Genomic DNA, 17088 nt, shown 5'->3' with positions numbered 1-17088 from the left:
ATGGTATTTGTAGGGGGTGGGATGGGTAGAAGAACAATGATAACCAGTGCTCAAGAAATGTATACTCCAAAGACCCAATGTACTTTAAATGGTAGGTCTATTTCTCATTGTGCATTTCTGTAGATTAACTTCCCTGTATAGAATAGATATATGTAAATTCATAAGTGGAAGGAGAAGGAAACAAAAAGGAAACCTAACCTGTTTAAAGTGGAGATAAGATGAGTTATCAGTATACACTTCAAACTTTTTTTTTTCTTTTTTCCTTAAGGAAAGGGAATGAGGGTCAGGAGGGGGGAGATAAAAACATGGGAATGGTGGAAAGATGAAGCTATTTAACCTGAAAAGAACAGACCTATTTAACAGAATCACTTGCACCGTTGTCTGTATCACAGACACTCATAAATTCAACAAGATCATCAACAGGATATTAAGTTGCAGGTTAGCTTTGATTCTGCCGATCTTAGCCACTTCTAGGCCGTTCGACCTCTGACCCGTGAAAGACCACATGTGTGGCGGTGTAGCCTCCCTCTGTAAAACACACTTCGGAACAAAAGTTCTTTGTCAGTTTAACAGAAGTGTAATGTAAAAGAAAAGGGAAATAATGAAAATCTCAGCCAAAGTAGTAACTTTTAAATACCTTTTTTTTTTTTTTTTTTTTTTTTTTTAAAGAACACAAGTAGCAAGCGTGGGAGGCTGCCTGCTACAATACTTGAGAAATTTGCTAAAGTCTTTACTTTTTTCTCCTTAACCGTTAACATTTATTGTTCTGTAGCTTATGCTTATTTTATTTTTTAAAGTTATATAAAAATGTGCTCGCCAGCTATTTGGGGATGCGGCAATCACTGTTCATTTGCCTAGAAGAGGAAGAATGGGAGAAATGCAAGCAGACCACTAGTCACTGTCTGTCGGGACTGTGGAATTGGGATTGTGCTCAGGAGGACTTTATTGTCTCACTGCGTCCCCTATTTCCTTAGGGGAGTATTTTTACTCCAGTAAACAATAAAAACAAAGCCTGAGGCATTAGCTTACATGAGAATGTTTCATTATTCCAATATTTTCCTTTGGGGTCCTAGGTGAAATACAAACAGGGAGGTTGAATACTAGTGACAGCGGAGCAGCTTTCCAATAAACTGCAGCATTATAGCAATAGACTTTGTAATACAAGTTATGCTGTCATTCATAAATAACAATGCCATATGTTAACCATATTGCTTACACAAGTAAACCCGTCAATGTGTCACTATTTGATTTATCTCAACAGCTTCTTCAAATATTGAAGTATAGATCTGGGGAGGGGGGTGGGAGCAGGGGGTAACAATACAGCAAATTTGAGGTTTTTTTTTTTTTAATTACACAACTGCTATCCAAAAGGAAAAGAACTAAGGGGAAATTAAAAAAAAAGAAAGAGGAGCACATCTTGTAAGCATTTCAAATACTATGTGAATTTAATAACTGTACTTACTTATTAGGAAATACTTTGTTTTCAGTTTTAAAATTCTTATTTTTTCCAATTATCTTTATCTCTCCTCAAGGTGTTTCTAAGAAATTATACATCTTAAGGACTAAAACTCCCAATAGTCAGTAGTGAATGTAGCCGATAATCAGCTCGAAGTAAAAAAATAATTGGGTAGTTGAATACAACTGAATGCAACTGCCGCCCTAAATAAGGAAAAATGAAGATGGAGGAAATGTGTCTTATTTTTAATTGCTGGTGTTGGAGCATCATTGTGGAAGAGAGACAACCCAAGACTGTCAGAACGTTAGGAGAAATAATAAGCAGAAAATCACCACTCTTCTCAACATGGTCATAATAAGGAAAAGTCTATTTTCTTTTTCCACTTGGACCCCTACAAACTTTGATTAAGAAGGTTGTCTCACACACACAACTCACCTACTTAATGTTAACCTTAAATAATCACTGCTTCATCTGTATATGAGTTTTTGCCTAAGGTAATGAAAAAGGTATTTCTTCCATTCAGACACTAGCAAGACGCACTTCTTGGATTAAAAACAAAAACAGTTTAGAGCAAATCAATCAGAATATCCACATCTTCCTCCAACCTGCAGAACCCATTTTAGTAGCTCAAGAATGGAATATGTGTTTCTGTGTGTGTTGGGGCTCGGGTATGTGGGAAGCAGAATAACTTTATTCCAGCAGACAAAGAGGCAAACCTTTGCTGCCTAAAAGCAGAACAGGATAAGCGCAGGATGTGTCAGGGAGCAGGATGTATTAGTTCTTTTTAAGAAGCGGTAGAGCGTTTCTCTCAGCCATAGGTGACTATACTTCATTTTAAAATTGACTTGCAATTTTTAAGAGAATTGGAACAAGCTCTTGAACTTTTCATTGCTTTAGTAAATTAGCCAAATTAAACTGAACCTTTTTTGATTTTCTTCTCTACTTTGCTCTGTGTTTGAAAAGTAATGAGGATCTCAAGAACTTCTTATGAAAATATTCTGTCTAGGTTGTCCTACAAACAAGAATATTGTGCCTAGTAGAGTAAATAAGATAATATTTAAGGATTTCACTTTCACATCCACAGAGAGGAGAATATAATATGCATTAGAACTGGAACTCAGTCCTACTGGGTTTCCGCTCCCTTACATTTCGGAACACAACAACTATCCCAGCTTGTAAGAAAAGAAACTTGGCAGAAAACATTCAGGACTGAGCATAAAACAGTTTAGGGCACAACAAAAGCTGGGTTTTTCATCTATTAATATTCCTCCACTCCCTTTATTTTCTCCTCCATTACCAACGCCTCCTCACTATCCTTCTTCCCTTCTTTTCTCCCTCCCTCCCTTCCACCCCCCGGGGTCAAAACCATAGACAAAAGCTCAAAAGCGAGGAAATGTCCAATTCACTCCTCTTATAGTTTATTAATTACCCACCCTCATCGAAAAGAAACTTGTATCTGTTCGATAATTAAGCCAGGGCAATCAAGCGTGCGCTGGAGGCTGTGTGAATGCAGCCTTACAAGGCGTGAGGTAATGGAGCAACGAACCTCTTCCAAGCGCCCAGCAAGCCAAGGTGGGCTGCGCTAACGCGAGCTCATAGTTTTCTCTTCAGAACCTGTAGCGTGACCTGATGCAAGTTGGAGGTTCCGTTGCCAGACTACTATGTAGTGCTTTGCACTTTATTTTTCGTTCTCCCCTCCCCTCTCCCCCTTCCTTTCTTTTGTCTGCTGTAGTTCGGGGTGAGGATAGCTTTGTGAATCTGACAACCCTCAAAATTAATCTTTTTTGCCTTCCCAATATTTTATTTCTTTCCCAGAAATTCAGTTTAAAAACATTTTTTGGGGGCAATTATTGCAGTACTCAAGCCCAATGCAATACATTTCTCTCATTTTCATTTTATGGGTCATTAAAAATAGCAGTTACACTCTATGTCTATAGTCATATTTGAAAGTGCAATAATTAGATAAAGGACTAATTGAATAGTTTTAACTCTTGAAAATTATTTAACGCTTATTTAACAGTGCGTGTTGCAACTGACTTTTTCATAGGCTTCTTGAATTTTAGAGAATTTTTTTCTTTGATTTCAGGTATTGAAAAAGACATTACTCTAGGAGGCAGAATGGTTATAACAATCGTATCAAGAAAATGAACAAAATGAAAATGGTTTTTTTTTTTTTTGGCTGACCACTCCAGGAAATTGATTATTAATCTTGTTTTGCCTAAAATTTAGACCTATCTTACAGTTATTTGGCAAGTTATTGGCAGTTATTTGGCAAGAGGTTATTGGCCTGCTATTGTGTTGATTCAGCGTTTTTGCTCTGTGTGTGTGTTTAAATTATATTCTGAGAAAGAGAACTCAGAAATTAGCATCCAAGTGTGCTTGCCTGAGCCAATAATCTTTTCACTATGTATATTAAATCACAAATTGTGGAATATTAATAAAACTAACATATAAACACTTCACTTGACAATCAGAACAAAAATGCATATTACTTTCTATGAGGTATCTTTTTTTTTCTTTTTTCAGGGTTTCCATAAAGAAATTGATCAGTGAGGTACGTTTAAATTAAGACATATTAAATCGATGACAGATACATATCATGCTGTGTTTAACAAGAGTTGTACAAGGAGGCGTGTACAAGATTCCACAGAGCACTACAGCACTATTACTCCCATTTACAACTTTTCCTTCATGCATTTGCCCATTAACCATTAAATTTCAGTAATTCAATAAAACAGAGTAGTTATAATTTTGAGGAAAAGCTATTTTGAAGGAGAGAGGGAAACCCTCATTTTATAGCACAATAAAAATACTCAATAGCCCATTTTAAAGGGCAGTGTGTGTTTATTTTAGTTCTTTACCTATAACTTGAAGGATTGAATTCAAAGCTATACCCCAGTATAAGCACTAAAGTTTATTGCTAAAAACATTCACTTTGAATTTAAGATTATTCCTAGAAGTCGTGATTAAGTGTACATGAAGAAATGAAAATATCGTCTGTAACATTTGGCTTTCTTTGTCAAAAGACTGTGAAAATTAGACCTATGTTTTGTCAATGAATGCAAGTATCTATCTTTTTCTACCTTGCCTCCCTGTGATATTTCCTAAAATAAGTTTCATTTGACTTCTTCTTAGGCTTTCCTTATTCTATTCACACTTTTTCAAAGGTTTTTTTTTTTAAGACTGAAATTTGGTTATATAATATGCTTTTTTAGATACCAGACTGGGGTAAGAGGTGGGTTTCCAAATTGCTATGATTGGTGCCAGTTTTAACCTCATCACATCTTTTGCTCTTTATATAATATTGTTCCACAATTTCTTTCTCTAGGAAGGTTTTCTTGCTGTTTTGCATAAGAATCCATTTTGACCTTGCTGACAAACAAAATGGTGAGGTCTTGTCCATATTTCTAAATAGAAAATTGACATTTAGCTTCAAGTTTCACCCTACATTACAATTGTTGGGAGGGGGGAATGATTGCATTGATTTAAAACAATCCCCCACAAGAAAAAAAAGTGATCTTAATTTCTGAGCCTTTTTGTACACAGTTGGCAAAAGAGGAGTAGTTTTCATGGCCAGAATTTGAAAGTCAGACACCTAAAAAAAAAAAAAAAACCTTACCCAATCCTACTTTGCTAAACAGGTGTACACCTGTTCCCCACCAAAACTGGAGCGAGAGAAAAAAAGTTTCCCGTTGAAAATAGTTGAAGTACATTGCAGAAATTCATGGTCCTTACTTCTCAAGCAAGCTACCTATCAGAGATGTTTGTAAGAAGGCGAAAAAAAGTAACAGATGACATATTAGATACTAAATTGATAGGATGTTTTTCATTATGTTGGAGCAAAACTTATTTTTATTAGATCATTTCTAATGTAGAGTAAATTCCGAGAATCATGAACAAATATGTTGGGTGGCTTTGACCAGAAGGAGAAATTCTGCTAAAAATGATTCGAGCGACATTAATTAGCTTGGAGAGATGTCACTCATCCAGGTCAGCAACTTTATCTTCAAAAGGTAAGAAAGAGTTAGGATTTTTTTTTTTAAAGAATTTGTTTTTGCACAGTTTTTGAAAGTGGAAGATTTGCAGATCTGCAAAGGAGCAGAGATTACATTTCTATTGCCTTGAAAACGTCTTGAATCGTCTTGAAAAGGAGTCCATTAACTAAAAATTGAGGTGAAAAATTTTATTTGTCCCGAATGATCCTATTTACACTGCCAAATCACCCAGGTAATCCAGAAAGCAAATAGTTGGTGTTGTGAACTTGAAAAATATCCACTTCCACTGTCATTTAACTGTAACCTTGATCTTTCCACTGGGGCACATTCAATTTCTTCCCTCAAATAAAGTTTCAAGAGACATTGATTCAAGTGACGTTAAGTGAATAAATGTATCCACTTCCCAAGAACCGCTCTTGAGATTTGAAAAGCGTGCAGGGAAAAATGGAAGGCGGAAGGGAGAAGGGGTTCAGAAGAGCTAGTTTTGCTTTGAGTGATCGTGGGATAGTGGTTGCGTCAGAAGTTGTGAAATCTTCCTAATTCCCGATTGTGAATATCTCTCTTCAATTCCCAGAAGGGCCGGTAGCTAATTTTCCGCTTGATAAGAGAGGGTGTGCTAGATCCCTGAGTTGGGCTTTTGCAAGGTGCATCAACATCATTGGCCCTCAGTGGCTGAGGCGCTCAATTCCGCACTCGCGTGTAGCAAACTTTCTACAAGTACAACTTTTCTATTGAAAACAAGGGGGTACTGGGGGCACGTAGGGAGGAGGGGGCGGGAGGCAAGTGGGGCTAGAAGCGAAACCAAAGATTGAGGCTAGTATGAGGGCGGATGCCCGCTGAGCCGCAGGCCTGAAAGGGAGCCAATCGGGCAGCCCCGACTGCTGCCAATCAGAGGACTCCCTCCAATCCCACCCGTGCCATTTCCAAAATCTCGGTCCCACTGTGCAGCTCAAATGTGGTATTCGTTCTGCCAATCGCTGGAGGACAGAGTGGGGAAAGGAATAAGCGGAGTTAGGAGACAAGGACAAAAGAAGTTAAAGAGCGCTTAATATATACATGTTTTTGAAGGCAGGCAGAGGGAAAAAAATAACAGTGAGGGTTTATGGGCCTGATTGTGTAGTATTGATGGAGCCCCCTTTGAGCAAGAGGAATCCGCCGGCGCTGAGATTAGCAGATTTGGCAGCGGCTCAGCCCCATCCTCATCAGAGTATGACAGGCTTCCCCGGACTGGGGAGTCAACCCGCTCACTCCCACCATCACGCTGCAGCAGCCGCAGCCGCCGCTGCAGCTGCAGCTCACCTCCACCCCCGGGATCTGGGGAGTGACCCCGAAGTGGCCCTCACTTCGTTCGGGCCCGAGCACATGGCTCAGGCGAACGCGCTAAAACTCAGCCCTCCCTCCCAGCAGCTTTCAGCGCACCCTGAAGCCCAGGCGGTTGCAGCTGCCACTGCCGCGTTCTCCTTGAAGTCCGTCGCAGGCAACTACCCCAGTGGTGGGGGCAGTGCAGCGCAGTCTGCACCTCCTCCCCCAGCCCCTCCCCTTTCCTCCTCCTCTTCCCCTTCTCCCCCTCCCCCTCCTCCTCCCCCTCCTCCTCCTTCTGCCCTCACCGGCTACACCGCCACCAACAGTGGTGGTGGTGGTGGTGGCGGCGGCGGCGGCGGCAGTGGCAACATTAGCGGCAGCAGCAAGATCAACAGCAGGGATTTCATCCTCAGGAGAGACCTTTCCACCACGGCCCCCGCTGCGGCCATGCACGGGGCGCTTGGAGGGGAGCAGCATTCCCGGGCAGGCTCCCCCCAGCACCCACCCCCGCCTCCCCACTCTGGCAGCATGTTCATTTCCTCGACTGGAGCCTATTCAGCCACGGATGGGTCTGGAGGAGGAGGAGGCGGCGGAGGGGGTCCCACGCTGTTCCCTGGGCTCCATGAGCCGTCTGGGGGTCCCGGGAGTCACTCCCACCCGCTGAATGGTCAGATGCGCCTAGGTCTGGCTGCAGCGGCTGCGGCGGCCGCGGAACTGTACGGCCGTGCAGAGCCGCCCTTTGGACCTCGCTCCGGAGACTCGCACTACGGGGCAGCAGCGGCAGCAGCTGCGGCTGCTGCAGCTGCGGCAGCTTCCCTACACAGCTACGGTTCTTTGAACTTAAACCTGAACCTGGCAGCTGCAGCGGCGGCGGCAGCCGGACATGGGCATCACCATCACCACCACCATCCTCCACCTCCCGCACCTCCACCACCTCCGCCTCCTCCGCCTCCTTCTGCTCACCACCCCCACCATCACCATCCTCACCACCCCGGGGCGGCGGCCGCAGCTGCGGCCGCGGCTGCCGGGGCCTTCCTCCGGTACATGCGGCAGCCAATCAAACAGGAGCTGATCTGCAAATGGATCGACCAGGAAGAGCTGCAGCTGCAACCTCAGCAGCAGCAGCAGCAGCAGCAGCAGCAGCAGCAGCAGCAGCAGCAGCAACAGCAACAGCAACAGCAACAGCAACAGCAGCACCAACAGCAACACCCGCCACCCCCCGCCTCTAAGCCTTGCTCCAAAACTTTCAGTACCATGCACGAGCTGGTGAACCATGTCACGGTGGAGCACGTGGGGGGCCCCGAACAGAGCAGCCACGTCTGCTACTGGGAGGACTGTCCCAGGGAAGGCAAACCCTTCAAGGCCAAGTACAAGCTCATTAATCATATACGTGTGCACACCGGAGAGAAGCCGTTCCCCTGCCCCTTTCCCGGCTGCGGGAAAGTCTTCGCCCGCTCAGAGAACCTCAAGATTCACAAGCGCACTCATACAGGTGGGTATCTCTCCCTAGGCTGTAGCTGCAATAGCAGCTGCCGCCGCCGCCGCCGCCACCGCCGCCGCCGAGGCCGCCGCCGCCGCCACTGCAGTCTCCCGCCTCCCTCCTCCGCCACCGCCGCCGCTTCTGCTGCTGCTGCTTCTCCTTCTTCTGTCCTGATCCTCTCCCCCCCACCCCACTTCTGCTATTTTTCTTCGCATACGTATAACCCGGACATGTGACTTCTTTTTTTTTCTCTTTTTTTCCCCCCTTTTTTTTTTCAATGAATAAGTAATTCGGTAGCATACTCAGGACTCACAGCGCTGTGTTTTCAACACGGCGAAAAGTCTCCAGTCTACCCTCCAGCCCCACTGCCCGGGACAGGCAAACAGCTCCACCAACACCAAACCATCACCACACTACAAGCAGCAGCAGCCCAAGAAGGAGGAGGAGAAGTGGAAGGAGCTACGTGGACGGTCTGCAGTCCCCCACCCCCACCCTATACCCCCTTCCTTCTTTTTCTCCTGAAATTGGCGGGAGGCGGGTTGGGGTGGGGTGGGGTACAAAGTGGGTAGGGGGGATTAGCATGGGTGACTCACTTCAATTTTTACCCACTTCCCCCACTCCCTACACGCAGAGTGTATCACAACTGAGGAGTTTTGTTGTTGGGGGAGGGGGAGATGTTTTCGTCTGATATTCCTGACTGAAGGAAAAGACCTTAGGTGAAGGGGAAGGCCCCAGAACCTCTCATTACTACCATAATTATGGGAAAGGTGAGAGAACTTCTTTAAAGTATAAAGTCCCTCTCGCACCCAAGATTCGGGATGGAGAAATTGGTTTCTAGTTTCTCTAGAGTCTTGAGGAAGTAATAGAAGAAAGAATAAACTCCAAATTCATGTCTATTTTGGTCTTTGGGCCGAAAATGGAATGGGGAAAGGGAAAATTAGGTGTGCTTCTGTAGGTAACTCTATGATAAACTTCTCTCGACTGTAACCTTTGAGGGTATTTAAAGGGATGAGGCTAAATTGTGAAAGTTGTAACGAAGGTAACCCCTCAGTCCACCTCCAATTCCTCTCCAAGGGCAGAAGCGTGAGGGTAGAAGCTCTGATAAGATTGAACCGAGCTGGGATTTATAGTGACAGACAAATATTAGCCCTCGGAGGATACTTAAGGAACTGGAGTTTACATAATTACTTTCCTGATTTATCGGGTGTTTCTGTGGAGAGGAAGGCAGATTACGGACGACTGCAGTCCAAATATAAGGGTGAATGGCCCGTGGTTGAAAGGATTATAGATTTTATCTGCAGAATTTGTTTTAGGAGTCCGGAATTGTTTCTGGAAAGAAGTGAAGAAATCCAGTCCCATTTCGGTTTAGACTTTTAAGAGCCAGCGGTCATTTCTCCTCTAAACTGACACATTTAAAGCCTCATTTATTTATTTGTTTGTTTGTTTTTTTACTGTTGTGGACACAGTTGATCACTACTTGGATGGGGAGAGGGGATTCTTGGAAAAGTCTGATTTCCCAGTTCTTTTCAAATCTAGATGTATCTGCCTTAATATTTTGGAGGACATTCTTCTTATCTCACAAACCACTCCTAAGTATCAGAGAGGGCCTATTATTAAGAGTACTTGAGCATTTACTTCAACCTTTCTTTGTATTTATTCTCCTATACTATTTGTTCCCCCGTACTCCCCCCCCCCAAAAAAAGATGAAATACTATTTGAGGCTTGACAGCCTTCTGCCTTTTGAGCCCTATGAAATGAAAGGTTTACCCCTTCCTTGGAAAGACTCTAGGGACAGAAAAAGGCTGTTTTCCAACTAAAGGTCTGATTTACAGCTCCTGAAATCTGATTCTTTCTGAGCAATGATTCCACATTTACTACTCCTTGCCACTTCTCTGAACCAGAGGTTTTGGGTGTCTGCCCTTTTTTTTTCTTGCTGTTTAATTGGAAATTACTACTTTCCAGGCTTCCACTTTCAGGTTGATTCCCAGCTAGACTTCAAAGTACAATGTAGGATTTGGAGTATTTTAAGATTTCATTTTCTTGCTGTGGTGCTCTCTGGAGTAGAGCTTAGAGGATTGGAAAAGCCCAGCTACTAACTCCAGTAGTCAGAAAAGCACACCTGGAGCCCAAAAGTTCTCTGAGGGCCTATGGGACCATGTGATCTCTTTCTGAAAAAGAGAAACCCAAATACATCCAGTGTACATCCTAGATCAAGGTGAGGCCTTGAACGCAGAAGCCAAGAACTTCTAAGGAGCAGGCCCAAAGATCAGATTCCTATATTGACAAGAGTTCTGGATTTTTTTTCCTTAATATATTCTTGCATAAATAATTTATTTTTATTTCTTTCCATTTTTTTCTTCCTCTTCTCCCCCCTCCCCCATAACTGAGGGAGAACATCTTAAGCATGCACACTCACTGAAGCATTTTTATTCTTTCTTTAATATTAGGCATAAGGGAACCTTATTCCCAAGAAATCCACTATGACCTGGGAATAAGGGAAAGGCAGCAAATTATCTGCTATAGAACTGCTATCTATGGCTTCCTTCCTTCCAAGACTGAGAGAAGGCCTTGAAACTTTGTGAAGCATCCCAAAGTTCCTACTCTCTCGGCTGGAGTGAGAGAGGAGTAGGCGGGAAAGCTGGGGGTTGGGGGTTGGGGGAAGAAACTTATTTACAGTTAAAAAGAAACAAATCTTTGCATGTAAATACTTTTAATTGCCTGGACCTGCAGTTGTACTTCCCCCTGGGTAACAACCCTAACACACACTGTGAGTGGGGAAACCAGCCATTTCAAATTCAAACTCTCTCACTTAGGGCTTTTATTTGTCATCTTTGGTACGTTTAGCAATGGCTTTGTGTGTTCTTTGCCTGCAGCCGCTTTCTCCGGGGAGCTACCTCTATTTATCCGGTGTTTGCTGTTTTTCACTCCCCCACTCCACTTTTACCCCTCCTCCACATCTTCTTCCTTTTTTAGAGATGATTTGGGCTCCCTCGAGAAGTTCTTCCTTATCGACTTAGGGTTTTTCTCCGTTCTTCTAAAGCAAGTAATTCACGGTTCTCTTCAAAAAAGACCAGTTTCAGAACCTGACTGGCTGCGGGAGTTGTTTATAACAGACTTCTGTTGAAAGATGAATGGGCTCGATATCCGTATCGCTTCAGTCGAGAAAGCTTCTGTGGAGTTCTCGGTTGTACTTGGGAATCACAGGAGAGGGTGGTGTATGCCTCAGAATCAATGCCTCTCGAAACAAAGTTTAAACAAGTTAAATTATGACTGCAGTCATCCATTTAGAGTATAAAATCAACATAAGCATCTGTTGGGCTATCTCTATGGCCCCACTAAGCAATCTGAAAGAAATAGTTTTCTAAGGTTTCTTTCGTAACTATCCTCTTTTTCATTTTTTCATCCCTTTTACTCCTAATCACTCCCATCCCATTTTCCCACGTTCAGTCTGCCCTTCTCGATCTTTCTTCCTTCCCCTTCTTTCTCCCCTCCCCCATGCATTACAAGAACCAGTTTTCATTTCCCTGCTCATCTCAATTATAGTTTGTGGGAAACTATGTAAGTTTAGTGTTTGTGAAACCTGATATGGATATGTCAAAATTCTGACAGAAGTTTTGAAAAAGAGCTAACAGCATTTTTTTTTAAAGTAAACTAAGCTTTTGGAGGATGTTAAAGGATGTAATTCTGGTTATGGATGCTGGGTGTCCCCTTCCCCCCTCATGTACATTTCTGTATGCATAGATAAAATATATTTGGAATTTCTACTTACATTTGTTAATATTTTCAGGTACAGTAATTTATTTTCTGAATCTCTGAACATATTTATGTTTCCTTGAGCACTGAGTAATGTGAACATTTTTCGACCTTAAAAACAACAATAATAAATCAAAACTTCATTAAAAATAGAAAACCTCTTAATTTGATTAAGACAAGATATTCAGATATTTCAATACTGAAAAAGGCGATTGTGGGCTGGAGATTTTTAAAGAAGTAAGGCCCAGACACAATAGTGGCTTTCTATCATTGAAAGTAGTTGAACTTCCATCTCAGAGATCCTGGCCCCACTTCAGCTAACACTTTCAGCCTTCTCTAAATATCTGAAACTTGTTGGGAAAAGATTATTGGGAAGTATGTGTTCAATATTTCAGATCTTTTTTAAAATCACTTTTCCAGGTATAGATTTAGACACTTTTCTAAGAAGTATGGACAAAAAGAAAAATTTAAGTTATTATAGATTCTACCTTTTTTTTTTAACACAAAGGTGTGACTGTTTTTCTCATTTTCTAGTATTAAGGAGTCTTTGCACTTTCAGAATAAATTTTTTCTTCAGTGAAATCTTATATATAATTCATAGAAGAAGCTACAAAATTGTGTTCTGGAATAATGAGAATACCCAAACCTGACAAATATTTTCTGTGTCTTTTAACTTTGAGGCAATATAGAAAGCTATTAAATTAGATCTGCTTATATACTTTTCACTGGCACGTCGCCTTAAGATAATTGGATGAGGTTCTATACAGCTACTGCTTTCTTTATAATATTGGTATTTGTTGCCATTTGGTTGTGTCATGCTCTGTATCCCACTGCAAGTTGTGAAGAAAGCTGGTAGATGGTAGAAACCAGCAGTGCAGTGATGGCCCAGTTAGGCTTATAAAAACTCAGTGGTGAAATTATATGTTTTACAGGTGCTTTTTTTTTTTCTTTTTAAAGAAGAGAAATTGTTTTATTTCTTCCCTTCCCCATCAATATCCTCTTAGATTTCCTTTCACTAGTGAAATTAGGGGATAAGGCAAGAGGAAGGACACAATTTGAGACAAAAAAAGACCATTTCCTTATAATCCTGTAGCTCTATTTGAATTTGAATGTGGTATATATGTTTATTTTCCTATTGTGGATTTGAAAGTGTGGTTTCATTCACTGGTGTTCTTAAGGGAGGGGATCTCCAGCTTTCTGCAAATGTTTTTATTTTCTTGAGTGTCTGGAGTTGAGATATGTGTGGAAAGGGTGCAAGAATATGAACAATGTATATTTCATGAATATGCTTCTTGTTTTATATATGTATAACACACATTAAAGTATATATATATAACATTTTAAATATATATATTATATATTCATATTTTTATGAGACTTTACTAGATTCTATTGCTATTGCTTCTGTTGCTATAGTCTGAGCCCAAAGCTATGATTTCTGTTTTCTTATGCTCTAGGGAGACCGCTTATGCCAATAGACTCCACCCCCTCATCCTAATTTGCAACCTGCAAAAAAGAATCAGAACAAATTGCTTGGGTTGGTTGTGAATTGTAAAGGGACATGAACCTTTATTTCACCATCAAGCTGGAAATTTCTGGAAGGCAATTGATAACTTTGTCTATTCTCTGTTTCAGGGGAAAAACCCTTTAAATGTGAATTCGACGGATGTGACAGAAAGTTTGCCAATAGCAGTGACCGAAAGAAACATTCCCATGTCCATACCAGTGATAAACCCTACTACTGTAAGATTCGAGGCTGTGACAAATCTTATACACATCCTAGCTCTTTGAGGAAGCATATGAAGATCCATTGCAAGTCTCCTCCACCTTCTCCAGGTGCCCTTGGTTATCCATCAATGGGGACTCCAATAGGAGCTCCCTTGTCTCCTGTCTTGGACCCAGCCAGGAGCCGCTCTGCCACTCTTTCCCCTCAGGTCACCAATCTCAATGAGTGGTATGTTTGTCAGGCCAGTGGAACACCAAACCATCTCCATACACCTTCTAGCAATGGAACCACTTCAGAATCAGAAGATGAAGAAATGTATGGGAACTCTGATGCTGCAAGAACTATTCACTAGAAATAATAATGCTAGTCTAAATAATAATAAAAGTTTTCAATAGAGACATCTTTGGACTATTTAATGAACTGAGACAGTGTAGAGCCTGAAACAAACCTGATGGCTCAGACATGCCACCTGGTTTAACTAGTCCTATTTATTCTGTATGAAACCCTATGGTGTTTGTATACTTAATTTAATTAAGATACTTGGAACTTTTTTTCTTAAAAAAAAATTTGCCAAGATGGACTAACTCAGTGAACTAAGTTGTATGTTGCAGGGGGATAGGGGGTGTGGGGGCTAATGTGCCCAGGGAAATGAATGGACAGACAGATCAATTTGTGAAGATATACACTGCCAATGTCAATGCACTAGTCCTACTTGTAGGGGTGGAAAAGAGTATTGAGGAAGGACTAAGACTACAAACTAAGAAGGCCCTCTGCATTTCCTGGAGTGCCTCTCAAAAACCATTGACACCATTCTGTGGGCTGCTTTTTTAGCCTAGTTAGGCCCTGATTCTGCAATGGCTTCTTGATTGTAAACTACCAACTGCTGCATTGCCAACAGTTTGGACTGCATATGAGTCCAAAAAAAAATTTGTAAGACCTTTCAGTTATGAAATTTTGTAAATTTTTACTTTCTTCTCTTATGTCATTGGCCTCTCCATAACATGGTATTTTTATATGGGATAATTTCCTTGCTCCCCAAATTGTATGCTTTTTTTTAAATGCAGCAATCTTAATCTATCTCCATATTTTATACTACTGTGATCATTCAAGCAAATCTGGAGAGAAAGCTGCTGCTATTTGACAACTGTGATACTGTGATATTTTATAAAATTTTAGAAATTCAAGTGCTTTCTTTTCATTTTGCTAAGTCTTTTTTTTTTTAATCTGGAAAATAAGATGCTGCCTCTATACTGTGCCCAAACCACTTGTGTAATAAATAGGATATGTTGTTATGTCATCAGTTCTTGGAGATGCCAAGGTAACAGTCAAGTCTAAAAAGCTGTGATGCTGATGTTATGCCTATCCCCCCCCCCAAGTTGTTTTTAAACAAATCAATCCCTCTTTTATACTGTTGTGTATCAATCCTTTAAAATGCTTTATTTTTCCACTGATTGAAGCCCTGTTTGTATTTTTTCCACCTGAACACTGAGCACACAAAACTCCTTGCCATTTGAAAATGACAGTGTGTAGTGTGTGATTTACATTAAGGGGAGGGAGGGGGATTGTTATAAATATTAAAAAAGTTAAAAGGTTTATAGTTACAGCCAAACAGTGATGAATGTGTGGCCTTTGCCATAGCTGTCAAGCTAGGAAATAAAAGGTCAAGGACCTAGGACAATAACTCTTAGTCAATTTATTTTCGGTTGGTACAACACATCTCATGTGCAAAATGTTAGTCCATCATAAACATCATACAAATACACTAAAGAGCACTAATTTATCCTCAGAGACCTGAATACACCCCCTCCCCAGGGTTTATAAAAATTTGTTTTGTGTGCTGTGAGTGGTTGATGTAGTCTTGTCGTTGTTAATAACTTGTATGTGAACACTATTATTTTGTACAGTTGAATTAATTTATTTTCAGACACCATCTCTCTCCCCCATCCCTATCCTTACCCTCATCCTGGAAGAGTATAAAGCACACCAAAGAATTATATTATAAATTTTGGTGAAAGATTGTCATTTATGATTCCATGGTTTGTATTTAAAAAAAAGTGAAAATATATTTTTAAAATTACTTGAATGAATAGCATAATGTGAAAAATAAGACTCTTCCTGCATGTCTCCTTTGCATTGTGTTGGTTATGAAATAATATATATATACATATATATATAGTTTATAGATATATTACTAGTACAGTGCATGGTGCTGTTACTTTGGAAGCCTTTAAACATTGTCTTCAGATTGCTATGATGAATATAAAAGATAAACCCTGCTTTTAGAAGAAAAAAAGACAGAACTTGAAAACAAAATAATTTTAACACTTGCAAAGTTTACTTGATTTGCATATTCTCACATTCCAAATAAAATGAGAGTAAGATGGATTTTTGGAGGTTAATTTATATTTCATAAAATTTAATAGGATAAAATATTTCTGATTTATAATGTTTTGTTTATGTTTTTCAACACTAGTTTGCACTATACTTTTTATTTTACAAAATTATTTATTTTGAAATGAAAGATTGTGTTACTATTTTATATACTTTTCCACACATAGGATTATTCGTTTTCCCAGAGTGCAATTCATAAGACATCCCTAAATAAGGAATCTGTAACTCCAATTGAAATCAAGCAAAAGTGATTATAAGGTTTTTAAAAAACCCTCAGTGAAAGAGTAATATGTGTTGCCTATGTTTTACATAGTTGCATATCTGTTGTCTAGCAATACTTATGTTATTAATGCAGTTCACTGGACAGATTTCTGGCCTATAATACCATATGAGCTCACAATCGGAAAAATATAATTCAATTTTATTTAATTTGCTATTTATCTTAGGATATAGGTGTTGCAGAAATCCTGGATGCTATCTGAAGGATAAATATGTTGAATTCATGGTGTGTTTGTATATGTATATGTATTATGTGTTAATTTTGCTAATTTGAATAATAGCCTTAGAAATCGAACAAGAAGATGAAAACTAAATGTATAGCATTTCTTTAGAGTTTAATTGTGTTTTTCTTTAAAGAGAAATAAAGGAAGAGGTGAAAAAGAGGGAGAGCTTCCTAAAAGGGATAGAATATCTAGAGCAAAAGCTAAAGTGGTTGAATTAAAGATACTGAATCTGAGATAGCATAAAAGCAGTGAAATAGCTAGCTTCAGATTTCTCTTACACTGATTATTTGGAGTATGTGGGTGTTAGTGTAGATCAAAAGATGGTAATTTTGATTTGTAAAATTTGAGGCTAAGTTAGGTTCTATTGTAATGGTGAAATATACTGGATTAAACTGTTTTTAATAATTACAAAGTTGAAAATTCAGTTGCTCACACAATTTCAAATGGGAAAATGGCATAAAATTTAAAAACAACAGGAAGAG

General features: G+C 40.3%; 1 protein-coding gene and 1 long non-coding RNA gene across 3 annotated transcripts; one reads left to right on the top strand and one right to left on the bottom strand.

Annotated features, from left to right (window-relative positions):
• The first annotated feature begins 5217 nt into the window (after window positions 1-5217).
• On the top strand, window positions 5218-16097 carry ZIC5 (Zic family member 5). 2 transcript variants are annotated; one of them, XM_051984070.1, is made up of 2 exons: window positions 5218-8245; window positions 13622-16097. In XM_051984070.1, the coding sequence occupies exons 1-2, from the start codon at window positions 6508-6510 to the stop codon at window positions 14062-14064; spliced, it is 2181 nt and encodes a 726-aa protein (XP_051840030.1). In that variant the 5' UTR covers window positions 5218-6507; the 3' UTR covers window positions 14065-16097. The 2 variants fall into 2 exon arrangements, 1 of the variants encoding a protein (XP_051840030.1); XR_007951736.1 differs by lacking the exon at window positions 5218-8245 and adding an exon at window positions 8258-8703 and having other exon boundaries at window positions 13622-13720.
• On the bottom strand, window positions 10927-13627 carry LOC127553408 (uncharacterized). Its single transcript, XR_007951737.1, has 2 exons — window positions 12003-13627; window positions 10927-11468 (listed from the first exon to the last, which is right to left on the bottom strand). It is a non-coding gene; the product is annotated as an uncharacterized LOC127553408 (long non-coding RNA).
• Window positions 16098-17088: the final 991 nt, after the last annotated feature.

Source organism: Antechinus flavipes, chromosome 3, assembly GCF_016432865.1.
Source record: "Antechinus flavipes isolate AdamAnt ecotype Samford, QLD, Australia chromosome 3, AdamAnt_v2, whole genome shotgun sequence".
NCBI lineage: Eukaryota > Metazoa > Chordata > Mammalia > Dasyuromorphia > Dasyuridae > Antechinus > Antechinus flavipes.
Note: the sequence above shows the minus strand (reverse complement) of the source record. Positions and strands in the feature narration are given on the sequence as shown.